The sequence below is a fragment of the Beta vulgaris genome, chromosome 9, assembly GCF_026745355.1.
Source record: "Beta vulgaris subsp. vulgaris cultivar EL10 chromosome 9, EL10.2, whole genome shotgun sequence".
In the NCBI taxonomy this organism is placed as follows: domain Eukaryota; kingdom Viridiplantae; phylum Streptophyta; class Magnoliopsida; order Caryophyllales; family Amaranthaceae; genus Beta; species Beta vulgaris.
This window is the reverse complement of record NC_079210.1, coordinates 12,530,072-12,557,754: the sequence shown is the minus strand read 5'-3', so window position 1 is coordinate 12,557,754 and position 27,683 is coordinate 12,530,072. Positions and strand designations below refer to the sequence as shown.

General features: G+C 36.2%; 1 protein-coding gene across 1 annotated transcript; it reads left to right on the top strand.

The window, feature by feature from the left end:
• The first annotated feature begins 3,667 nt into the window (after positions 1 to 3,667).
• Positions 3,668 to 27,602, top strand: LOC104903255 (syntaxin-71). The gene is made up of 8 exons (XM_010691267.4): positions 3,668 to 4,030; positions 4,154 to 4,279; positions 6,370 to 6,529; positions 8,964 to 9,049; positions 9,143 to 9,211; positions 15,110 to 15,154; positions 26,931 to 26,993; positions 27,141 to 27,602. Exons 1-8 carry the CDS (start codon positions 3,875 to 3,877, stop codon positions 27,219 to 27,221), a joined length of 786 nt encoding a protein of 261 aa, XP_010689569.2. The 5' UTR covers positions 3,668 to 3,874; the 3' UTR covers positions 27,222 to 27,602.
• The last annotated feature ends 81 nt before the right edge of the window (positions 27,603 to 27,683 follow it).

Genomic DNA, 27,683 nt, shown 5'->3' with positions numbered 1-27,683 from the left:
ACGGCTAGTGCTAGCCTGGCTCCACGCCCACTGTCATTCCATCATTTCTCCTAACATTTCCATAATTACCCTGTCCATGGCTCATGGGTATTGCCCTTGTCTGATGCACATGAGAGGAAGTTTGTGGATTGCTTGGGATAATTGGACCCCTAGTTTCAAAATGGGAGAAATGTACCCTCGAAGGGTACCTATTGGAGGAATGTCTGGCGCTATCCACAATTTCCCCTTGCTCTATCTAAAGAACACTCTTCTAAGGCCTTAACTAGTTTCTTATTTAACTGATAGTGTTTTTCGACTAGTGGCAAGAGAGTTAGACATTGTCGTGAAAGTTGCACTTATAGTATCATTGATATCTACAAGGACCCTATTAATTTGCCTATATTTAACATCTTTGTTCTCTTCATTTATCCTTTTGAGGATATTTGTAAAGACTCAAGCAGACTCATGGGCTAGAGTTCTGTAGTTATAATCAAATTATTGTCTCTGACTCTCTCCATAAGTTTGGTATATAAGTCCACGACCAGTACTACTTGGAGATGAGTCATCCCTTGGTGAATTGGTCCATGACCAGTACCGACTCCTTATTACTATAGTGAATTGGTTCACCGTTGTTACCATAATGCATCCTTGTCTCTGGAGAGACGGAAGAACTAGTTTCCTCGTTGTGGAATTTTTTTGATTCACCCTGAGCAATTTCTATATTCTTCTTAGAACATGATTCCGCCATTTTATTAAAAACTAACATAAGCATTTTTAATGTTAGTTTTCAAAAGTACGAAGAAGAAATTTCACAATTTGATTATGAATCTTCTCCTCACACTGTGGTCGGCAATAAACTTGTTGGTGCAATATCAGTTCGTTGACCTTGCAAACAAGTTAATGGACACCTAATAGTTTGATATTGAATGCCTTGGGAGACTCAGTCCCTAGGGATTACCGGTTTTAATTAGATAAAACTTTGCTAACGTACTCTGTTGCAATTTCATTAACGATCACACTACAAAATAAATTAACTTAAGGCGAAAAGCAATAAATAGAGCAAACAATCATGCTTTTAATTAAAGCACCAAATTCTCATACATGCCACAAACTTAGAGATGAATTTTACACCACACAAAGGATAAGCCGGTTGGACAACTGAAGAGGAGACTTGAAAGTTGTTACTTCCATGGTTCCCTGCTTCAATTAGAGTGAGATTTTGATACATTGCCTAATAGCGCCAGAACATGTCCGGATGCCTAAGCTACATCTAAATAACTAAACTACAACCACAGAAGAGGGTTGGGCTATGCTAGTGCTACGCTAAGGAATTAAGAAATGCTAGAGTTTTGACTGATTGTTCATGTGTCGTTTTCAAAATAATAGTTTCTCTATTTATAGAGAATCATAATATGTAACTTCCATGCATGTTGGGGAGGAAAATGTTTGAATGATATTTGATTCAAACCTTAACTGTTTTCCGACGCTGAATAATCGTCACCCTATAATGCACATTTTTCTTCATGTTGAACCACCTTCTGATTATCTTTTGGTTGATATTCTTTTACTGCCTTTGACTTTCATCTCTTGATAATATTGATAATCTTCCTTTGAAGTTTGTTAATTGTAACCTTTGTTGACTTCGCTTGATGGGTTTTATATTTATATTCGATCCTTATGCTAAAGCATAAATAAATCTTTTGAGATTTGATTCAATGCAACGCAATAAATGTTATTTGACATCCGAAAATGGCATTAACACATCCGAATGGTGACATATGTATGACACTTGGATGAATATTTGAGCCCGACTCATCGCTTCCAAAAAGGTTTTAACTTTGATTCAGTCAAGGACCATCTTGACCGACTAGACAAGATCCCTGGCATAAGAGCGGCGAATGCTACAACATCTTGTAAATCTGAGACCTTCAGTGATTCCTCATTCAACCGTTTGATGTAGTCAGCTACACTTTTATTTTTCTCTTCTCTGACCGCAATCAAATGAAGGCTAGTCTTCTTCTGTCTTATAGTGCGACAAACCGGTGGATGAACTAGTCCTCCGCCACAAAGAATTCGGTGATGATTCCGGCTGGCAGATCCTGGAACCAGTTCAACACCAACCCTTTAGTGTGGTGGGAAAGAAGCAACGCCAAGTGGCTTCACAGCTGGTCTGAACGTTCATCTGATCCTTGTATGTTGTCATGTGGTCGTTTGGGTCGGTTAGGCCAAAAAATTGTTCAATGGTAGGTGTTTTGATTTTTTGGGGGATGGGGCTTCTAAAATAGCTTGCCTGAACGGGGCCATGAACTTAAGAGCACCAGTATTGATCTGAGAGAGGTGAGATTGTGCCGAGTCACCATGTCCCTCTTGATGAGCTGCCTTTTTATCGAGGATGTATCAGGTATCCCGCCCTTCCCTCTAGCGTCTTTAGGCTTTGGTCCCTCATTCCCCCTTGGTGATCTCGATTTTGAGGAAGCATGGGTAGCTTCCCCCTGCCGCCTATCTCCCTTATGTCTAGATCTCTACCGATCCCATTGGCTATCTTCCCTTGCTCTCGACCTTTGTGAGGCTAGCCATTTGGAGAAGGTGGGATGTTTTCTTCCCGATGGGAGGTGACCAAAGCCTCGACTTGCTCATTGGGGCACGGTAGCCAACACCCTTGTTGCAGAGTCGCCAACATATCCATCAGGCTACGTTGGGAGTTTTGTTGAAGTTGAGTTGCAATTAGCGTGATATTTATTGTAGATATGAGTTGGGGACCAGCTTTTTATTGTTGACCTAATGGTGCAGGCTGAGGGATTGTACTATGGGGTACAATGGTGTTGAGATGCATGTGCATATCCGGATATTTGAGATCATCCAGAAGTGTGGGGCAATAATTGGATTGGGGTTAGCTTGTAAGCGAGTGTTCTTGGTTAGGGATATTGTTGATTGATAATGAGGTAAACTTGTTGAGTGGTGGCGAAGTAAATTTTTTTGTAACCTCCCCACTGACGGCGCCAAACTAATTTTGTCTAAGAAAATAAGGACTGTTAAAAGGTTGAGAGACTTGATGTGCGCCTCAAGAAGGCATGCACGAGCTCCGTTATACATACACCAGGATTTTGCAAAACAAGATTAGACTACCCCGGGGTTGTTACAGGATCTCCCCTCTGATACTCAAGTCAGATGTGATTGAGGTATAAAGAGAATATAGTAATTGAAAAGAGAGATGCTCTAACTTTTGTTAGGTTAGAATTGAATACCTATTGGTCGATGAGAATGGTGCTATTTATTGTGTTGGTAATTCACAGATAAACAACCTTGATAAGATGGACCTTTCCTGAAATAAGCGGTTTTGTTGCCTTTTTAGGTAACCATCTTTCCCAACTCTAGGCCTCTTAGTTTTTGGCCAACTCTTTGGTGAGACCCGTAGATGCCACATGTCTAGTGATTAAGAAGGTTGTTATACAATATTGAGATGATCCTTTATTGGGCCCAACACTTTGGATTAGAAGTTTAATCTTTAACTACTATACTTCAAGATACTCCTTGACACTTGAAAGTCCTGGTACAATGTTGAAAACCAACAAAGAGAGGTACTATGTATGGAACAAAAAAAAAAAATTAAATCAAACAATTACGCCCATGTTAAAATTAAACTTTAATTCGTAAACCGCTTTTAACGGTTCAACTCCTAAAATCATGTCACGTCTTGCTTTTGCAATGGTCAGAAAATAAAAGATACAACAATGAAGGAGAAGGATATGCCGGCACAACCCGAGTCATTCATCACCATCACCAACTCGTTTACATCCCTTCTCAAGTTCTCATTTCTCAATCATTGTTAAGCAAAGAAACCACGAAAAAGTTACGATCAAAGTAAATTTTATTGATAGAAGTTACACTAGATAAGATGAGCGTAATACAAATACTTTTCCGGGTTGATGAAATCTGCAAAAAATATGAAAAATACGACGTTGACAAGCAAAGGGAGCGTAATGGCACCGGTGACGACGCCTTCACTCGTCTCTACGACACCGTCGAATCCGAGATCGAGGGAGCAATTCGTGTATGTAACATCAATTTACACAATTATTTTTCCCTATCATTTTTGCGTTGTTTTCATTCACAAATGGAAATTAAAAAAATAAAGCGTATACTCTTCCATTGATCCGCAAACCAAAAAAAACAGAAATCTGAGGCTGTGGCAATGGAGTCAAACAGGGCGAAGGCGGTAGCGATGAACGCGGAAATAAGGCGGACGAAGGCGAGGTTATTAGAAGAGGTGGCCAAGCTGCAAAAATTGGCTTACAAGAAGGTTTATTTTACTTGCTTATCTTTAATATTTATGTTTAGTTTACTTTCATGAAAAATGAGTTTGGCTTCGTTTCACTTGGCTTTGAATTATGGGGGCATTTGCTTACATTATATACAATTCTATAAGAAAGTGTAATTCTTTATGATATAAAATTTCATCTTTATATTTCCGTTTTTTAAACTTATTAAGTTGTGTTTGATTTGCAAGGTAATATGGGTTTGATAAAAAAATTAATAACAATGGTATAGAATTTGAAATCTGAAACTTCACTAGTTCGTAATATTAAAATATCCTTTTAAATTGTTAAATATTTTTGATATGTATTAAGTTTTTGTTCATGATAATCTTTGTTGTATTATTTTGTAGAATTGAGTGTTAATTAAGTTCATTTTGCTTAAAGAATAAAATAACTTATATCCAACTATTTTGTTCATATTTGTGATAGTATGCGTGTTGTTTTTAAAGATAGTATGAGTGATTCTTAACCAATCGTTTTTTAGTTTATTTGTTTTGGGTTCACTTATAATTACAAGAATATCGTTTTGATTTTATTTTCTCTTGTAACTATATAAATGTGAACGAAATTTTATTTTCCCGTATTAAAATCAACAATTGCAAACATTATTTATTTCTTGTGGTCTATGGCAAGTTGTTCATCTCCTCTCACCTTATTTATTTCAATTTTGAATGGATATTTTCTCAAAAATGCTTACTTTGGGCTCTTTAACTTTTTAGAGTATTAGCCTCCAAAGAATATCATCAAAGATTTCACATCTCTTCTTCGAGGACGACGTTTTGCTTGACTTCCAAGCCAATACTTCTTGTACTAATTTAGTACTAGACGTGTTCAATGGATCGGGCTAGGTCGGGTATGACCATGCTGTATGAGGGTTGGGTCGGATTTAGAGTCATTGCTAGCGGTCGGGTCGAGTCAAGGGCTAGACTGACCCAGCCCGACCCTGACCCCATTTTTTTTTTTTAAAAAAAAGAAAAACAAGCCAAATAGTTAGCCAAAATGTGAGAGGACTTGATGTGTGAGCAAATGAGCATCTAGAACATAATGGTAATGGCAGTATGGTACTATTGACAATAATCTACTCCCTCCCTCCCAAAATATAGTTCCTATTTCTTTTTGCACGGTCTCCGAGATGTATCTTTGACCTATTATTTTTTTGAAAATAATATTAATTCATTGATTCAAAGTCATACGACATCTACAATAGAAGTCAAAATTAAACAAATACATATCAAAATGAAATAAATACAATTCTAATATGATAAAACCACGATCGTTGAGTAGATCTAACACTTCTGAAAACCCTTGTCTTTCCCATCGCTGTCTGATGTAGCCTTCTGCAAGGGGGTCTATCGATCTTTTGTAGTTTTGAAGTAGAATCGGATTCAATTCAAGTTATTGTAAACGAAGTCTTGACATTTGTTGCAACTCCACACAAATTTCGATCAACAAATCAACATCTTGAATCACACAAAAACCCAAAAACAAATTCTCTAAACTCTCACATTGAGAGAGATAAAACCCAATATATGGGTAGACATAACCCAATATATGGGTAGAAAAACTCTCCATTAGAGAGAGACTGAGAGTTATTGGAAACATAAACATAAAAAACTAGTAATAAAACGAGAAAAGGGGCTTACCACCGCCCAAAAGGGGGGTGGTAGCCCCTAGGTTGAAAATTAGGGTTTTGTGGGAAAGGAGAGAGAAAAGAGAAAAAGGAGAGGGGAGGCGAGCTAGTTTTTTTATGAAAACATGGTTGTTTAATGCTTATTATCTTTGACCTATTATATCTTCTATTTCATATTAGTAAAAAATATAAAAAATTGATATTATGAATGTACATGTTTACGAATCCAACAAGACCCCACATGAATATGTTTTTTTGTATACATTAATGAGAATATTTGGTCAAATTTTAAATTTTGACTCCCAAAATAGAAATGGGAACTACTCCCTCCGTCCCGAAATACAACTAGTGAGGATACTAGTTTATGCAAATCTACCTTGATTTTACTCAATTTAGTAATTTAGGAGTTCAATGCTATTTTGTGAGGATATTTGGTTATTACAGGTGAAGGGGCTCTCAAAGGAGGACATGGTCGCTCGTGGTGATTTGGCTCTTGCATTAGGAGAAAGAATTCAAGCAGTCCCAGACGGAGGAAACAATGCCAAAAATGAAGGATGGGCCAGTTCAAGCAATACCAATAATATTAAGTTTGACTTTCAAGGAGGTACAATTTTATGACTCTAGTCGTAAAGTTTTGCTTTAAGTCCCGAAATACTATGCTATTTGTTGGGTTTTATGCCTAAGTTTTGTTAAGGTTTGTCCCCTTAGTAATTTACAACCATGATGAGAAGCTACTCCATAAAAAATAATCATATACACTATTTGTTGGATCGTAACAAACTTTCCAATGCTTTCGCTTAATTAAAAGCGACTCTCCTATCTTCACCACACAAAAAAGAAGAATTATTCTTGGAGTCAATGGTTTTCTTTACTACTTTTTTCCTTTTTGGCCATAGAGATCGAGGTAGTCGTATAGTAGTGCACATTTTTATATTTAATGGTGAGGAGATTAATTTAGAAGATACTCCTTGTAAGCAAAACATGTAGGGTGCGTTCTGTTCAACTTAAAAAATTAAGTTTCAGGTCCAATAAGTTCAGATAAGTTCAGATAAGTTCAGATAAGTTGCAATAAGGTCTAATAAGTGCAATAAGTTCCAATAAGGTCTAATAAGGTCCAATAAGTTCCAATCAAGTGCAATAAGTTCCAATCAGGTGCAATAAGTTCCAATCAGGTCTAATAAGTTCCAATCAGGTCTAATAAGGTCCAATATGGTCCAAATAGTCAATGTTTAATAAACATTTGTATTATTGTCCACTATTTTGTTTATCATAATTTCATATCACTATTAGCGGATTATGTTATTATTAGAATTTTAATTAAAGTACCACAATGATTATATAGTATTATACTTGTATTAGTGTCTATTATTTTATTATTTATTTGTATTATGTCTATTATTTTATTATTTATTTGTATTATGTCTATTATTTTATTATTCATATTACTATTAGATGATTATGTTATTATTAGAATTTTTTATTAAAGTACCACAATGTATAGTATTATACTTGTATTATTGTCTATTATTTGATTATCCATATTGCTATTGAATGATATTATAATCATGGTCAAATAATTAAGGTTAACAATAATAATAATAATAATAATAATAATAATAATAATAATAATTACATATATAATAATAATAATAAATAATAATAATAATAATTAAGGTTAACAATAATTATAATCATGGTCAAATAATTAAGGTTAACAATAATAATAATAATATAATAATAATAATAATAATAAAAATAATATAATTACATAATAATAATTAAGGTTAACAATAATAATAATGATTATTAATTTTTTGATTTTCTACTAGTGTTTTATAAAATTAAAACAACACTATTAGATATATTAGTGATGAAAGTTATGTATAGGCTAATATATAAATGTAATTTTTTGTTAAATTAATTATCATAAGAGATAATTAATAATAATTATTTTTAAAGGACGAATTATAATAATTATTATTCCATAAAAAAGTTTGAGGGGTAGTATTTACGTTAGTGGTAATATTTATGTTATTCATGGTCAATGTTTTTGTCTAATAAGGTCAAATAAGTTTCAATCAGGTTCAATAAGGTCTAATAAGCTTCAATCAGGAGGTCCATAAGTCTAAAAGTTTCAATCAGGGTCAATAAGTTCCAATAAGTTCCAATAAGGTCAATCAAGGTCCAATAAGTCTCAAGTTCAATAGGTTCAAAAATCAGATGGTCCAATAAGTTGAATCAGGTCCAATCAGGTCCAATCAGGTTTAATAAGTTCCAATAAGTTCAGTTCAGGTTCAATAAGTTCAGTTCAGATAAGTTCCAATAAGTTCAGGTCCAATAAGTTGAATAGAACGCACCCGTAATCGTGGGAAGAAACTTGCTAATAACTAATTATTGGTCTTTACATAAAAATAATTTAAAATTTATGATTTGACGATTATATCTATATCAAGTTTTATAAACAATAACCTCCATTAATTTTTGTTAGGGGAATTACCTCAATTAATTTGGTAACCATGTCTCATCAAGTTATATTTGGCAACTATGTCTCATCAAGTTATCTTTTTTTATTATTAGTATACCAAAATGCATGTTAACATGCTCTATTCAAACCTTAATCTTATAATTTATTGGTCTAGTATTTGCAAGCCGGGTGTATCTTGAGATGAGGAAAAAAAATAAGAGAACATATATCTCAAACCCTCTCACTTCACAAGATCCAAATTAAAGCTGAAAGCTCAAACCTCTAGAATCTTTGGTAAAAACAAAGGATTTTGCCAAATGAACCGAGTCTTGTTATGTGTAATAAACAGGCTGCATAAAAAATATATGAGGATAAGAATTAATAGACATTAAACTAATAAAATGCTATATTATGAATGACAACTAGCTTAGTTAGTAAAGTCTTGTGGTGGTGGTATTCAATACCTTAGATCGAATCTCGACTAAATCACTAAGATTAGTCCCTCTTATTTATCCAAATAAAAAAATTTAAAGTGCTCTTACTAATAGTTTAGTTGCGTTAATGCAAATATCAGATGCACACTTAAGCGATGGGTTTTTCCAAGAATCGGAGCAATCAAGTAATTTTAGACAAGAGTATGAGATGAGAAAATTGAAACAGGCAAGTATTTGTGGTCGTTGTCATAAATCAATTACGATATTGTATTAACATTAAATTTTGAATTCCAAATACTTTTTGCACCATTATCATTAGGATGAAGGTCTAGATGTCATATCGGACGGATTGGAGACATTGAAGAATTTGGCGCACGACATGAACGAGGTTTGTCACCTATACTATATATATACACGAAAGTAAAGGCCACAACATATTTCTCCTCTAAATTGTCTCCTAAATGAGTTAGTTTCCCTTCTAGATTTTCTCTTCAATGCGTATACGGTATACATCAAACTGTTTTGTAATAAAATTATGATCGTAATATTATCTCACTTTTTGCTCTAAAAGGATCACTGGTGTTCGACACAACTTTTGAGGTAGCCCTTAAGTAGCTTCTAATTACCTTTTAGCTTTTGAAATTATTTAAGTGTTCGTCAAAGTAACTTTTGGCAGTGGTTTTCAGGTAGCTTTTATCTTTTGAGTAGTTTTGGTCAAAAGCTAAGATTACTAGATTTTGAGTAGCTTTTGTCAAAAGCTACCATTTTTACATATTTACTCGTTAAAATTTTGTCAACAACTATTATTATCAAACACTTCTACTTTAGACAGCTAATTTGATAACTTAAAGCTAAAATATCACTGCCAACAACTACTTTTACTGAACATGACCTATATGAATCACTTCCTAAATGTAGGAAATAATCCCCTTGCGTTCTTTCATTAAATAGAAGCATATTTATACAAATCTTATACATGGAAGTTATCAAAGATATACACTAAGAGATATACAAAATTATAAATCAAAGATTTGAACAGCAGATGATAGCCTAGTGGTATTGGCATCACCTCCGATCTCACAGATCATGGGATCGAATCTCACCCTTTTCAAGGAGGGATCCCGATTTCCTCCCTTCCTTGCAAAGGACTTTATCTTACCTTAAAAAAAAAAAAAGATTTTTTTACATAATCTAATACACCCTCGTAGTCAGAATGGGAGGAAGGCGGACGCGAAGACTTCCCAAAAATTTTCAAAGAGTATCCTGGAAGACCCTTAGTGAAAATGTCAGGAATCTGATAGCGGGAAGAAAAATGCAGAACACAAACCTGACGAAGAACCACTTTTTCGCGTATAAAACGTATATCCACTTCAACGTGCTTGGTGCATTGATGTTATTACCTGAAAGATAGACCACACCGACGTTATCACATTACATCAAGGTAGCGCGCTTGAGAAGACAATGAAGTTCAAGCAATAAGTTGCGTATCCAACAAGTTTTGGCTACATCGTTGACAACACTACGGTATGCAGCTTCAACACTAGACACAACAAGAATCCGTCTTTTTAGCGTCTGAATTTACCGTCCGACAACCCAAGCGGACGCTAATATGTTTAGCGTCCAATCCCACGTTTTTAGCGTCTGATTTTGGCGGACGGAAAGGAGTGACATTCTTGTTGTGAGAGCGGGACAAGGTGGGTTGACGTTTAGCAAACCAAGAGAGCAAGTTTTCACCAAGAAAAACACAGTAGCCAGATGTGAAATATGAAGGCCGGGAGACCAATAGTGGCGGATGGAGAAATATGAAGGCCGAGAGAGAGAGAGAGAGTATCCTGCAAGTAGCGAAGAATACAGGGTAAGGCCTACATATGTTCTTGGCGTGGATCATGCATGAAAAGGCAGACTTGCTGAATCGCGTAAGAAATGTAGGGGCGTGTGAAAGTCAAGTACTGGAGGGCCCCTACAAGGCTACGGTAGAGAGTGGGATCATTAACTTGGGGCCTGAAGTTGCCGTGAGTTTGGCATGAGTATCAACCAGAATAGTTGATAGATTACAAGATGACATATTTGCCCGAGAAAGAATATCAGTGCCATAATGTTTGTGAGACAAGATTAGACCCCCTTCATCCCATATGATAGAAATACCAAGGAAAGAGTTCAATGGACCTAGATCAATCCTGGAAAACTCCTTACTAAGCTACGACATAATAGAAGCACGGAGAACCTCAGATGAGGCAGTGAGCACAATATCATCCACATAGAGCAAGACGATGTAGCCAGTGTCGTTCCCATGATGATAGATAGACAAATAATGACTAGAATTGATGTGACTAAAAGCAATCTTACAAGCAAAAGATGCAAATTGACAGTACCACGCAGAGGGAGCATGTTTTAAACCATAAAGAGTCTTCCGTAATTTGCACACATATCCCGGGTGAGTACTGTCGCGAAAACTGGGAGGTTGGTGCAAATAAACAGTTTCATGAAGATCACCATTAAAAAATGCATTCTTGACATCCATTTTATGTATGGACCAAGAGCGAGAGAGAGCAATACTGAAAACAGTGCGGATGGTGGCTTGTTGGACCACAGGACTAAAAGTTTCCTCAGAATCAATTTTAATTTGCTAGTTCTTACCATTCATAACAAGTCTTGCTTTGTACCTTTTGAAATCACCGTAAGCATTATATTTATGACGAAAAAGCCACATACAAGTAAATATTATTAACACTAGCTCCCATGTCTTTGTTTTAATAAGAGCACTAAACTCAGCTAACATGACACTTCTCCAATTCAGATCATTAAGGCCGACCAAAGGGTTCTTTGTTAGAGGAAACGAAGCAACGAATCTAGACTGAGTGAGTAAGGGAGGGAGAATGAGGTGAGGGGCGTGGGCGTGGGCTGGAGGTAGATGCTAGGCCGAGAAAAAGCGTTGGGCCTAGGGTAGGCGTTGGTTGACCAAGAGTGCCAAAAATAAAAGGAAGAGGAGGGGACGGGTCTTCGGCTGGACCGGAAGTGAGGGCTGAACGCGGAGGAGAGCAAGAGGGCTCAGGGAGGAGTATGGGAGGGTGATTGTGGTGTGTGTTGGGCCGGAAGAAGATGAGGCAACTTGTGAGTGATGACAAGAGAGATCTTATGAAGAATAAAATCATATGTGTGAGTTGTGTTTGGATTTAGAGATTGGATAGGGAATATGGATTCATCAAAAACAACATGACGAGAGATAAATATTTTGTGACTAGTCAAATTATAACACCTATATCCGTGATGGTTGGAAGAGTATTCCAAGAACAAACAACGAGTGGACCTTGCTTGGAGTTTATTAATAGTGGTGAAGGGAAAGAGTTGGTAACAAAGGCACCCAAAAATCTGAATTTGAGAATAGGTCGGATTACGTTGATAGAGAAGTGTGGTTGGTGAATGATACTTAAGGAGTTTAGTAGATAATATTGTGAAGATAAGTAGTCATTTGAAGAGCATGGTGCCAAAAAGAAGGAGACACAAAAGAATGAGATAGGAGTGTGAGGATAATGTTATTGAGAGTACGAATTTTGCGTTCCAATTTCCCATTTTGAGATGAAGTATATGGCAAGAGAAACGAAATTAAATGTAAATGTCATGAGTAGTACAAAATTGGCGGAAAGGAGCATTATCATATTCTCGACCATTGTCACATAGAAAATATTTTATGTCCCTTTCAAATTGAGTAAGAATGAGTACGGAATGGATAGCATACACTTCAGATATTTTAGCGAGGGGGGAAAATCCATACAAAATTTGTAAAATCATCCAATAACAACACATAATAATAATGTCGCGAGGAACTCAAAGTAGGAGGTGTCCAAATATCACTATGAATAATGTTCAAAAGGCATTGTAGAAACAAAAAAAATATAATAAAGAATTAAACGATAATTTGACTTATTCTCCAAGAGGACACGAGGGACAAAGAGTATAACTCTTATTATTATTACAAGAAATAAAATTGTGTTTTTGAACAGCAGAGCCAGAATGTCTAAAACGATTATGCTAGAGAGTGGAGGAGAGAGACGTAAATGTTGAAGTTCAGAATGTCTAAGGGGATAGAGATCACCCGAGCTATTACATCTTATAAGAAGTGTCCCCATCATAAGGTCCTTCATTGAAAAACCAAAATGGTCAAATTCAAGAGAAAAAGAATTATCAGTGGTGAACTTACGATCAAAGATAAAATTTTAGATAAGGTTAGGAGCATGAAGGACATTATTAAGGGACATAGGGGGAGAGGGGGACGGTAATGAGACTAACCAATGCTACGAATTGGAATAGTGTTACCATTGCCAACAGTAATATTACATTCATTGCTCAAATTAAAATATGAAGAGAGAGTACCTTGCTGAGTTGTCATACGTTATGTGGCACCAATATTTGTTTTCCACCCATCTTCCGGAGGAGTGAGATAGAAAGTAAACATTGCGGCCTCAACATCGGTGGGGAAATGAATCATAAGTATCGGGTGGAGTTGCTTGGGTTGTGAAGGCTTGCTGAGTTGGGCAAGGACCGAGAACATTGGGATGTTGGTAGCGTCCGGTAGGAGGACAGTGCCGCAAGGCAATAGGATATGGCCAGGGGGTAAGGCCCAAGGCATGGGATGGAGCCCAAGGATGTCAAGGAGGGGGCTGCTTCCAAGTGCCCCTAGAAGGCCACAAAGAAGTGGCAGGTTGTTGGTGCTGCTGCAAGGACCTACCACCACGCCAGACCCTGACCCATCTTGGCAGCCTTTGCCACAGTGGCCGCCACTAGGGCCACGATGGTTGTAGGGGTTGGAGTTACATTGACCACGAGAATGTGGTGAACTGTTGGAGGAAGTATGACCCGAAGAGTGAGGCTCGGACGAGGCATCAATAGTGACAAGAAGAGCAGAGCTAGTAGCAGAGGCCAGGCCTCAACAGTGACTTAGGAAGCCTGACGAGATTCTTCCAGAGTAAGCATGGATGGAGCTTTATAAATGGAGGGGAAAGGCTCACTGTGCTTACTCATAAGCTTTGGGCAGTCCACAAACAAGGGTGAGGACCATGTGTTTTCATTCACAAGGGAACCGATGTTGGCGAGTTGATCGTCAATCATCTTTAAACGTTCGTAGAAGACGACATGTTGGAAAAATCTTACATATTAATATTAGTAAATTGATTTTCCAAGTGAAATGCGCTGGAGTTTCGACTATCTTGGAATATGTCCTTCAAGTGATCCCATCCTTGTTGCACAATAGAGTCGGGTTGAAGGAGATCGCTAGATATCGTGACATAAATCCATTGAAGGATGATCGGGTCGAGCCGAGACCACAATTCATTTTCATAGGAAGAAGGAGGCGTAGGCGAGTTAGGGGGAGTGATGTGGTTGAATACTTGATAGGCTCGAGCGTGGATTTTAAACATTACTGCCCAGGAAGAGTATTGAAATTTCTCCATCTCCAAGGTGATAGGAATTAAAGTTTTAATGTTGTTGACAGCAAGAGCAAGGTGAAAGGAGGTTATAGAGGAAGCTTATGTCATGGTGGGAAGAGAAAGAAGGAAGGAGAAGAGGTACGGCAGGCGCATGAGAAGGAGGGAGAGGGAGAAAACCCTAAACCTAGTCTGATACCATGTAGGAAATAACCTCCTTGCATTCTTTCATCAAACAGAAGCATATTTATACAAATCCTATACAAGGAATGTATCAAAGATATACACTAAGTGATATGCAAAAGAATATATCAAAGATTTATTTACATAATCTAATACTAAGTGAGGAATTACTTTTAATAAAAAAGATCACCTTTTTCTATAAATGGTCAATTATAATGTAAGTGGCTCATTTAGGAAAAAATATACCTTATTTTACAATAACTATAGTAATACAACCTTGTGAGATTTTGTAACTTTAATTAATGAGTGCACTAAAAAAGTTAGTAGGACTTGTGGCACTTAATAACACATTACCTAATACATATGCTTGCATTGAAAAATTCAATTTTGTTTAATTAGTGACCAGATTTTAAATAAACTAAAAGTTATATTACTTTGATCATTAAATTATAGAATCCAGCATTAAATGGGTACTAGTCCTCACAGTTTGTTAAACTCATGTAATTTTGTTCATTTATAGCTTTATCAAAAGAAATAATTCATTTATAGTTGAGAAAATTACACTTTTAATTGAGTTACATTGTTTTGTTAGATACATATAAAATAAATAAACATGCATATACTTTATCATTTTTTATAGGTGGGCTAACTCTTTTCTTTTATTATCTTTCAATTGCATATAGGAACTCGATAGACAAGTACCCTTGGTCGATGAAATTGACACAAAGGTAAGATAGTTTCATTTTTATATTTTTTTCTTTATTGTGTGTGGATGGCTCGTTGATACTAACATGATTTGAGTAAATTAAAAAAAAGGCTTCAATTAGATATAAATCCCTCCATCTTTGGTTTGAACACTTATCATAAAATAAAATTATATTACACAAATTATTGAGTGATATTATTAATTGTTATATTATTAGAAAGCTAAATGTGATAGGAGATAAGTGGGACATACTAAGTACTTTTCTTTATTTGAACTTCGAGAAAATTTGTGGTGGGATAAGGGGGTAGGAGAGAAGTATTATGTAAGTGGGTTGGGGTGTGCACGGGGCCAAAATTGGATCAGAACCAAAACCGTAAAAATCTTGGGATCTTGAAATTCTTGTGACCATTTATGGACACCCCTAATAGTGGGACCATTCACTAAATAAATGTGCTTAATTATAAAGACTATTTTGGAATGTATAAATAATGACTATTAGGAGGGAGTAATAACCGGTTAATGAGATTGTATTATATAGTGTAATATTTTGATAATTTTTTGATATTTTAAATACGAGTAGAGATTTATTGAAAATTTATAAATTACTCAAAGAGTTGTCACACAATGAAGAAGAAAGAAAAAATTATAATGACCTATGATGTTGTACGTATTGACATTATAGAGTAGTAATTGCGACTATCACACAATGAAGAAGAAAGAGTAACATATGGGGTGTTTGACAATTAGAGTTTTGGAGTAAAAAGAGAGTTTTGGACCATTTTTAGAGTTTTAACTAGTTAAAAACTCTAAATGGGTATTTGGTAGAAGAGAGTTTTAGAGAGAGTTTTGGAATAAAAACTCTCAAAATGAAAAAGCTCCTAATAGGAGTTTTTTCTGTAGAGGATTAGGTAAAAATATGTTTATTAATTTTATACCTTTAATAATAATACTACCAAGTGTATTAAAATGTCTATAAATATCATTTCACACAAACAAATGGGAATATGCTTTTAACAATCAGTTAATTGTTACCAAACATATTTATTAAAAGAAGGTGTCAAATCAGCGGTCAAATCTGATTAACAAAAGATTAAAACTCTAACAACAAACTCTAAACTCTTACAGCTAAACTCTAAACTCTGTTTGTCAAACAGGACCATAGTGGCCTATGATGTTGCATTGACATTATATAGTAGTAATTGGTGCAGCTATAGTTCCTAACTTTGTAATGATCATCCTTTTTATCATGACCAAAATAAATAAAGAATAAGGCCAAAAGAGAGAAAAGAAATGTTATCGAAAATGAAATAGAACAAATTTCTTTTATATAAGGGAAATAGGGAGAAACATGGTATCCACTTTCTAAAAAAACCTGAATTACCCTTAAGGATATAATGGAATGAAAAAAAAAATATCAAAAGAAAACAATTTCAGAACCCTTTCACATCAACTTGTCATTCTAAAGAAGTTAAAAATGGTATATGCATCAAATATTTCAATCAAAATATTATATGGACAAAATATCTTAACCTTTTTTTTATAATAGAAGATGGTATACAGGATGTCAACCAGAAAAAGCTGACACATCACTAACTTTGATACTCTTTAATTCAGGCAAACCAACTCACTATGTCTTTTTTTTTTGGTTCAAAATTACTTCACAAAAAATTAATATTAAAAACACTCATAACTTTTGCTAGTATTTTACGTTAACGAATTAATATGTATCTAAATTTATCTAACTATTAATCTTTAAGTGTAATAATAACTATATTATAAATAGAATATATGGTAGAATAATAAGTTTTGAAATTGATGCACGCATTGCGTGCATATAAGGCTAGTTGTAAATAATTATAAGGAGCTGTCTAAAACTATCTTACTACTTGGTCAATTTTCGATCGACTATCTATTATATACAATTACTATTAAAAAATGTGGTAAACCTATAAATTGGTCGGACGGGGCAGGTTTTGAGTTTTCTAAATTAGAGTCGGATCAAACACAAATCGAGTGTATTACCGGGTTGGGTCGAACAAAAGTCGCGTTATGTGGGCTGTGAGTCAGATTTAGGTCACAATAAAGTAAATGATGCCTTTTTATTTTTTATTTGTCTACTTTTTACATAAAATTAATATTTTCGTTCCGGTAAAAAAAATGTATTTTCGTTTGTATAGCTAGTATTTCATTTTTAGAATAATATTAGGGTCGTATTAGTAACACATACTTATATATTTTTTCCCTCCTAGGGTAACAATTACTAGTACAATTCTTACTACTTGGTCCATTTTAAATGGACTATTTATTATATACTATAATTATTAAAACATGTGGATAAACCTATCAATGGGTCAGACTGGACATGTTTCAAGATTGCTAAATTAAAGTCGGATCAGACACAGATCGAGTGTATTGTCGGGTTGGGTCGAACAAAAGTCGGGTTATGTGGGTTGCAGGTCTAATTAGGGTCACAATACGGGTAAATGATGCCTTTTTATTTTTTATGTGTTTTTTTTTTCCATAATATCAATGTTTTCGTTTGTATAGCTAGTGTTTAATTTATAGTATAATATAAGGGTCATATTAGTAACATATTTATATGATTAATTGGCAAAATTTAGATTAATAATAGCATTATAAACGATGTTTTATCATAACAAATCGAAGATAATGAATGTTTGATTATTGATTAGTTATATTATGTAAAATATTATATTTTACATTTAAAAGATATTATGTTTTCAAATGTAGTTAGAAATTTGGGACAATCAAGTGGGATGTAGTTTAGGTCCATCACTAACCAAAAACTTACATGTCCATCGGGCTCATGTCATTTCGGTCGAAAATTTGTTTTCAAAAACCAAGAAACTCAAGTCGGATTGGAGCCTCGAGTGGGGTCATTTTTTGACAGTTGTACATGTGGGCAAGAACTACAGTGCTCTATGTGTCACCTCTTAGCACCCTTAGGGTGAGTTTATCTTTCAAACCCAAACCCAACTTTCAGATTATTGTGCCACATCAGCTTTCCACTAATTTTTATCTACTTTTTATTTTTTAAGACTCACACCAGACTCATTCCAGTTTTACACTTTATCCCTCAGACTCTCTTCCAAAAGTTGAACATATTATTTTAGATAACATCTATTCTACCAAAAGCCCACAACCAAGTCTGAGATTGAGTTTGGGAAACCAAAACTCATTCTCAAACTCATCATCCCATTTAGTCCAAATATCGGTAGTCTAGAGGCAGACTGACCAAAATCTGCGCTGAGACTCGATACTCCAGACTACCGATATTCTTGCTCTTAACATAACGTTTCTTTGGAACCTTGTGTCACTCACAAATGTTGGTAAAAGTTTTTGTAAATGGTTTAGAACAGTGACCAATTACTTTGCATCTTTCATACACCAAGCTTCAATTCTATTTGTGACAAGAGACCAACGTCAAGCAATATCTGCTTTTGGGTATTGGAAAATCAAAGATGATTTCCATGATTGTTTGTTAATCAAAATGTTTGTATGATTATTTTATTATTATTTTTTTTAACAATAGGTAAAATAAAACAAACTAGGAATTAGCTTTTTCTTGCTTGTGTAGCAAGATTATGAGCTAATTTTACTTCTGACCTAGAGACTTTAATACAAGAAACAAACATGAACCCCTCTGCTATTCTCTTAATATCTCTAATGATGCCATCTATGTTTTTATTTGAGCTTTTCTCGTTCCTTAGAGCTAGTATGACCTCTCTACTATCCGAATGTATTATTATCCCTGCGGTTCTCCAAGCCATGTCCGAAATCGCCTTGAGTATTGCATAAGCTTCTGTTTGCGTTGGGGAGTTAGCGAAGATTTTATGCGCTGATTCTTCTGTAGGATCATTGTTTGTATTCTTCCAAGCTATTGCTGCTTGCCATTCATTTGAACCCGCTTTCTTCTTCCAAGCTCCATCTACAACTAATGTTTGAACATTACTTGTAGTTCTGTCTCCTATTGTCCAATCTAACGTACTCGAGCCTTCCTCCACCTTATTTGAAATCCTTGGAGCTATGATGTGATTTGAATTTTCCTCTTTCCTTTTTTTCCTGGCTCTCATGGAATGTTCCCTTATTATAGACATTATTCTCATCGGGTTTGCATTCTCTCCCTTAAAAATGACTTCATTTCGATGGATCCAAATACCCCACAGAGTTGCAATGAAGTCAATTTCTACTCTTCGACCTTCTTCTACCTTCCTCTTTTTGAATAGATTCAAAAAAATTTTGATCCATTCTTGGAGTTTCAGGTGATTTCCGTTTGTTGCCACGATTCCTAAAGAGCAACTCCAAATTCTTTGCGAGAGAGGGCAGTCCCTGAACAAGTGTTCAAGAGATTCTGATTGCTATTTGCAAAGACAACAAATGTTGTTGATACCATTGATTTTCCTCTTCTCGAGGTTGTTAGTGGTTGGTAGAGCCCTATTGAATATTTTCCAAAGAAAAAGCTTCCATTTTGGAAATATATCCGATTTCCATAATCTGGTCCATGAGTTCGAAGGTGTTACCTGATCTCTTTGACCCTCGTTCAGGAACCAATACCCAGATTTTGCTGTATAATTCCCAGATTTGGTTTTCGTCCACCCAATCTCATCCTCGATCTCCTGATGAGGGATATGGGTGGCGAAGATTTCTCGTGCATCACCAGTATGAAAGAGGTCCCAGATAACAGACGGCTTCCATTTTTTGTTCTGATCAATCAGGTCAGAAACCCAAACATACCGTTCACGCGACTCATGAATTTCCGGGACTTTGGGTTTAGGGGATATGTTCACATGCCATCTGTCATTATCAATTCTTATCGACCTTCCGTTCCCTAGCTTCTTATAAAGACCTTCCTTGAACGCTTTGCTAGCTTGGAAAAGGCTGCGGAAGGCGTAAGACCCATTCTTTGGCTCTTCATTATCCATGACCATCTGAATTGGGTCTTTCTTGTACTTGGCCGTATACAGTTTATGGATGAGAGAATCTTTGTTTTTGTGGACTCGCCATGCTTGGTTAAAGAGCAAAGCTTTGTTCACATGAGCCACATTCCTAAAGCTCAAACCCCCTAGAAATTTATGTTTTTCTAGAAGTTCACGTTTCCTCTAATAAATCGGTTTCTTTTCCATAGAAGACGACCACCATAACTTTAAGAGCAAAGAGGTGATATTTCTAGTGGTTTTTACTGGAAGTAGGTAAATAGAGATAATGCTGGAGGCTAGAGCAGTTAGAATTGTATTGATGAGGATAAGCTTACCAGCTTGGGAGAGAGTGCTGAATTTCCAAGTCAGTATTTTGTTGGCAGTTTTTGTAGTAATGTCATTGAAGACTGAAGTGGTTCTCCCATCGACTTCCATCGGGCATCCTAAATAGGATCCTATTTTATCTTTATCCTTCACTCCCAGAGGCTTCCTGAGAATCTTCCTGAACTTTGGCGGAGTATTAGGGCTAAAGATGACATGAGATTTTTCGAAATTTAACTTTTCTCCAGACTTTTCACAAAAGGTAGCTAGAACGTTTTTTATGGCCCAACAATTTTTGGGGTTGGCTTTGAAGAAGAACAAGGCATCATCAGCGAAAAACAAGTGGGAAATTTTTGGCGCATTTCTTGCTATTTTGAGACCGTTAAGATCCTTGTTATTTTGCATCTTAGAAAGGTTTCGCGAGAGGACCTCCATACAAAGGATAAAAATATATGAAGATAGTGGATCTCCTTGTCTGAGACCAACTGATGGGCGAAACACTTTCGATGGTTCTCCATTCACCAATACTGAGTAGGACACTGTAGTAATACATTGCATGATCCAAGTTACCCAAATCTCTGGAAAGTTCATCCTTCGCAGCATTATTTCAACAAATTCCCATCTGATCCTATCGTAAGCTTTGCTCAGGTCCACCTTTAGAATCCCCGCGAAACTATTTCCTTTCTTCTTCTTTCTAACCCAATTAGTAATTTCATGTGAGATGAAACAGTTGTCCGCCATTTGTCTTCCTGGAACAAAGGCATTCTGAAACTCGTCGACTATATCTCCCATGATCAACTTAAGCCTATTAGAAAGAGTTTTGGCTATAATTTTGTAAGAAGAATTACAAAGGCTTATGGGTCTAAAATCTTTTGTATCTTGTGGTCTGTCTCTTTTAGGAATGAGTGTGATGAAGGTTCGGTTTTCCTCCTTGAGCAAGTAACATGAGGATAGAAAGGAGTTCACACTCTTAATCACATCCGATCCCACAATGTCCCAGTTTTGCTGGAAGAAGGCCGGTGGGGTGCCATCTGGTCCAGGAGATTTGAGGGTTTTGGGACTGAAGCACGCTGCTTTAATTTCATCGTTTGAGAATGGCTTGCTAAGGAGATCAATATGGGACTGGGACAATGTAGCCACTGGTGAAAAAAAAAGGGTCATCAAATAGGAGGGCCTCTCCACAACTCTTTCCACATTGATAAGTTTCCTTAAAATTCTCCAAGAATAGTTCTTTGATTTGTGCTTGATTCGAGATCCAATTTCCCATCCCATCCTTAATCGCCTTAATCTCGTTTCTCGTGGCTCTTCCCTTGACACTTTTGTAAAAGAAGGCTGAAGTTTTATCTCCCAAATCGACAAATCGTCCCATCTGGACTTAGCTCTTTGTCTCCAATATTCAGACTTTACCTCTATTGAGTTCAAGGTATTAGTCCTATTTTCATGATCCTTTTGAGCTTGATTAATCGACACAATGCCTTTTTGTTGCTCTGTGAGGTTTTTATTGATGTCGACCCAGTTAATGTTGTGTGCCTTCTTATAGCTAAGGCACCATCCTCTAATACTCCTAAGAGAATTTTGTATTTTCCTTTGGAGAACAAAAGCCGGCGATCCTTCATGAGTCCTCTCCCAATCTTTCTTAATTAATTCGCAAACCTCTGGGTGGTGTAAGCTCCATGCATCAAGCCTATATGGTCGCTTTCTTTTCCCTATGCTTTGTCTGTGCAATTGGAGAATAAGAGGGCTATGATATGATAACAGTATAGGGAGGTTCCAAACCTCCGCCTCCGGAAAATTATCCATCCACTCTGGATTGCAAAAAGCTTTGTCTAATCTTTCATAAATTGCCGCTGAATTAGACCTATTGTTTGTCCAAGTATAGTTTACCCCATGATAAGGAATGTCCAAAAGGTGGTTTGTAAACTTCCAATCTATGAATTGTGTTGCTCCTCTTATAATCACAGATCCTCCAAGTTTTTGACTATTATTTTCCACCTGGTTGAAATCTCCTATCAATAACCATTTTCCTTTGTTATTTTCCATGGTAGTAGTGAGATTGGTCCAGATTTTCGAACGATCATCAAAGACAGGCGAACCGTAAACAAAAGCAACGTAATAATTAAAGCCAGTTACATCGTGGATACTACAACATACATAGTTTTGTGAAATACTAATAGAAGAAACTACCACACTCTTAGACCAGCAAAGAAATAACCCCCCCTTAGCGCCATCCGCATCAAACCCCTTACAACCTTGAAAACCCAGCTTACTGAAAAAAGGCTCTAAACAAGAAACCTGACACTTGGTTTCAGACAGGAAAATACAGTCAATACTATTAGTACTAACTATGCTGGAAATAAAACCTAAGTTTTGGGAACCAAGGTTTTTAAGTCCCCTACAGTTCCAACTAAGAAGACTCATATCTTGAAGCAAGACTGTTGGTCAGCCGCACCTGATTTCTTCTTCTTCAGCATAGTTTTCCCGAGAGACTTCGAGCCCTTGGACTTCGGAGGGTGAGAACCTTCTCCATCATGAGATTTCCCATCTGAAATATCTTCGTCACTCAGCCCAAACTTGAGGGTACCTTTCCCTTTTGTTTTCTTCTGCACTTTGAGGCGCTTGGCTCTTGACGGTTCAGCTAGAACAGGGTCTTCAGACGGTGGGGAATTGAGGTCAAAAATCTGAACATCAGTTGATTTTTTTGCCTTATCTTCGAAAGATCTCAGATAATGTGCTATCAGCCCCTTGGGCTGCCATTCTCTTCTTTTCCTTCTTTTTATGAAAAGGGTGGGCGAGGAGTCTTTTTCTTTGTGGGTATCCTTATTTCCTTCGAAATCCAATATGACATTAAGATCCATGGTTTCAATGGCAAAATCCCACTCTTCCACAGGGATCTGAGATGGCTGAGTTAAAAGAGCCTTGTGAAGTTGGTGTATTTGGAGGCGTATCAATAAGTGAGTGAGAATCAGATGAAGAGTTTGTGGACAAATTAGTGAGGTCTAGGCTTTTATAGTTGATCTTATGGGCCTGGGTTGGCTCAGTTTTTTTGGGTAGGAAGGCTTTGGTCAAAGGGAACATGGGGGTCCCGTTTGACCAACTTGCCCATCTCATCCCAATCCGAAAAGGAGAGAGATGTGGTCCTATTCTTTCTTTTTTGTGACGAGGATGCACTCGTGAGGTCAATTTCCACACGAGGGTGAAAAGGTGACCTTGAGAGAGAAAAAGAGGGAAGATTCTGGGATTCGTCAACTGCATGTTTTTCCTCAAGCTTACCTTTCGAATCTTGCGTGACATTTGGAGGAGAAAATTTGAAAGTATTTAACTGAAGAGGATCAAATGAGTCGAAACTTGGAAGAGCAGCATTCAGAGAGGGAGAGTTAGGAGGGTTTTTGAAATGTAGAGCTTCCTCAAACATGGGTTCATCATGAAAGTGAGTAGAAGTTGGTGAATTATGGGTTTCGAAGTATGGGATCGAGCCAAATGGTATGAAGAAATCGTTAAAGGGATCAGTAGGAATCATAAGACGGTCACTGTCTGAGATTTGGACGTTGAGGAAGAGATCGGCAAGGTTAACTTCCTCGTGAGGGTGGAAAGGATTGTTGTTGTCTGTAGAGGGTGAGGGAGGAGTAAGGTGGATTTTTGTTTTGTTTGCCATTTTTGGGTGTTTACTTGGAGAATTTGAGATAAGATTCTGAAGTACAAAGCATTTGAGGTAGATGAGGTATAAATAGAAAAGGAGAGCAGAGTTTAAGTGTACTGACGCGAAGGAATTTGCAGTCCAGTTTCTCTTTCTAGCCCAGCATGCCAGGAGAAAAACTCTAAGAGCAGTCTGGAAGTAAAAATCTGGGCATTTTTTTGAAAACTTACTATAGGAAATTACCCTAGTACCCTTTGCATGAGAGGAGTGGGTAGTATTGTAATTTCCTAAAAGCATAATGCATACTGCTAGAAAGAAAAACTTACCTGTAGGATTGTGGCTCATCTCTCCAGGCAGGTGGTTGAGTCCTCCTTGTGCATTTATCATCCGTCGCCTTTTCTTCTCCCGCCTTAACTCTCTTATCTCCTCATTAATCCTATTGCCAGTAAAAATGCATTTCCTCTTTGGTGGGTGAGGAGTAAATGGAAGCACCCCCTTTTCTTGGTCTTTGGTCTCCCTTGTCTGAATTTGAATAGTGTGGCGCGCATTGAACGAGGCAAAATCATCATGATTTTTGACTTTCTTTTCCTCCCCTAATTGAGACATGTTGAGATTATCAAATCTCGTTCTCTTCCGGCTGTGATCATGCTCATTATCTTCAGCTCTTTTCCTTTTGGAAGATTCCGGACGATGATTCTCCCTGCTGTCTGGTGGATTGTGATGATAGTTGTTTTCTTCCTCGTTATTAGGTCCCTCAGAGTGCCCGGTAGCATGATTTGTTGGTCCATTCGCTCCTGATGATCCGCTTGAGTCTGAGCTATCATGATTTGATTCATCTTCACTTATAGTATGCTCGGACATACTATCCCCTTCATTATCTCTATGTGACAGATAATCCACAAGGTTAACCTGGGTAGTTCTATTTCTTTCCACTCGTTTTAAACCTATAAGCTTGTTTGTAAAAAGTGGAATAGCAGCTTGTGAGACTATGGTAGGGTGAACACCTTGTCCAATATCCTCTAAGACCATTTCAAAATGTTTCTGAGCAATGGCCATAGCGATTCTACATCTCGGCCTCCTATGACCAATTCTACCACATTTGTTACAGTAAACGAAAATTCCTTCATATCCAAAATCTACCCAAACTCTAGGACCTTCTTGTCTGTTAAAGTATATACCTGGTACTAGCGGGTTGTTGATAGGAATAACCACCTTTGCTCTTAAGAAATCTTTGAAACCTTCTCGAGTAGATTCACTGTCGAAGTAAAGAATTCTTCCTATCTTTTCTAGTGCTCTTCTTGCAGTATCTACTTTGTTGTATAAAAGTGGGAATCCTTCCACTTTAATCCATATAGGAGCTCTTTGGAAGGAGTGAGAATTAAAAGATGAATACGGGACGCATTTAGTAAACAGGAATAGGACTCCTTGAAAGTTAGTTGTTCCCATATCAATAAGAGTAGCTCTGTCCCTATCATCAGCACATAGGAAGAAGAAGATCTTTCCTACTTTTTTAACTGTAACTTCATCGTGAGTTAACCAACTTGTTGTTACCCAGTTGGAGATTTGTACTTCGGTGAATTCTCGTAAATCTTTAACTTTCCCTAGGACTGAGTTATATAGGATGTAATCTTCCTGCGTAGTATCGTGGTCTTCAGACTCTATTTGAATACCTACTCTTCTAAGGTTGTTGTTTTCATTAAGTGGATTAGCAGCAAAGGTATTATGTGGATAATATGGAAGGTAAGGATCATCCATTGTGGATGATGTTTGGAATAGAATGTAAAGACTGGGGGTAAAGGGTAGGGTTTGCACTCTCCTAAAGAAATTTAGAATTCTAGAGAGAGATGGTCTCCTTTTAGAAATCTTTTTTTTCTCTTTCTAAAATGTTTGTATGATGTATCAAACTCTTTACTTCTCACCTTGCGAGTCATTATGTAAATCTCATGCTGGACCTTCTAATTCTAACAAGATGACAATTTTAAATTATATATTTTTTGTCTTACTATATAGTAGTAGCATAGTCCAATAATTAGTTACATGCTAATGTGTCAGAACTGCATGCTATATTTTCTTTAAAGAAATAAGGATTAAGAGAAGGCAATTGATTGCATAGTCCTCTTATTTGATCACTTACTACTCCCTACGTTGTATAATGTAGTGGTTGTTTCTCTTTCTTGAGGTCAGACTTTAAAATCTTTGACTAAATATTCACATTTGTATATATTAGAAACATATTCATCTGCGATCCTGTTAGATTCGCCTTAATGTGTAGTTTCATAATATCAACTTTTTATTAATAACGAATTCAAGATATCAAAGGTCAAATATTTATCTTCAAGGCCGTGTAAAAAAAGAAATAAGCACTATATTATTGAACAGAAAAAAGTATTTTTATTTTGTAATATCTTCTATCATAGTGTTGTTTAAACAATCAATATGATACCACGTATTAGCTCAGGTTGTCGGTCAATGCAATATATTACCTCTGTCGAGTAATTATCAAATACTATAACTAATCACTCCTTAGGGGTCATTTGGTTCAAGATATGAAATGGAAAGGGATGGATACAAATAGAGAAGGGGAATGGTAACAAAAATGGTTACCTTTATTGAGTGTTTGGTTCAAGCCAAGGAATGGAAATAAAGAGTAACCATTAACTTCAAGTAATGGATTTTGTTACTTGAGGGGGGAGGAAGGTAACAAATTGGGGGAATTCATTACCATCAAGTAATGGTAAGGGATTGAAGAGGGATTAAGCCAAATAAAAAAAAGAGAATCGATAATTGATTTCGTTTCTTGAAACTATGCAAAATCTCTAAAGAATATTCTACCTAGAGTACATAACCTAAGCTTATGTTCAGAGTGTAAATATTTCAACTAAAGGGAATTTGTTTCATCAATTTAGGTTGACAAGGCCACGTCTGATATAAGGAATAACAATGTCAGGCTCAAACAAACACTTCATCAGGTAAATTTCTTTTTTCTGTTTTTTTTTTTTTTTTTTTTTTTTTTTTTTTTTTTTTTTACTTTTAGTAGGCATAGGAATATATTTATGTCCACTACTTCACTTTAAAATTTGACTCAAAATAATGTGAAATATATTGCTTGTGATCAGATTCGATCGAGTCGCAACTTTTGCATTGACATCATCTTGTTGTGTGTCATTCTGGGCATTGCGGCTTATCTATACAAGTAAGCTTTTATATATAGACTTTTCTTATGACTACAAAACTAATAATTTGGAATAGAAGCAGATTACCCCTGGTTAATTGTATTGAAAATCATGCATAATACATTAAGAATGCTAATACAAATCACATTTAATAATCATGCAATCTTGGATGGATGAATCGGACTAATGTTTAGATGCAGTGTGTAGAATTTAAGGACTTAAAAATCGAGAGAGATAAAAGATTATTCTTTGTAGATCCAAACTCGAATTTACCTCTTCTTTGCTAAAAAAAATGACACATTGTCAAAAGTCTTTCAGTTTGTTTGGTATTATTTTTTTTTATAGTAAAGAAAGGAAAAAGAAAGGAAGAGAAAGGAAAAGAAAGAAAAAAAGAATACTTCTTGATTTCGTCATCCTTCTTTGTTCTAAAACATATCCCCTAATGCTTTGTTTGGTTGGAAGGATTTGGATGGAAAAGAAAGGAAA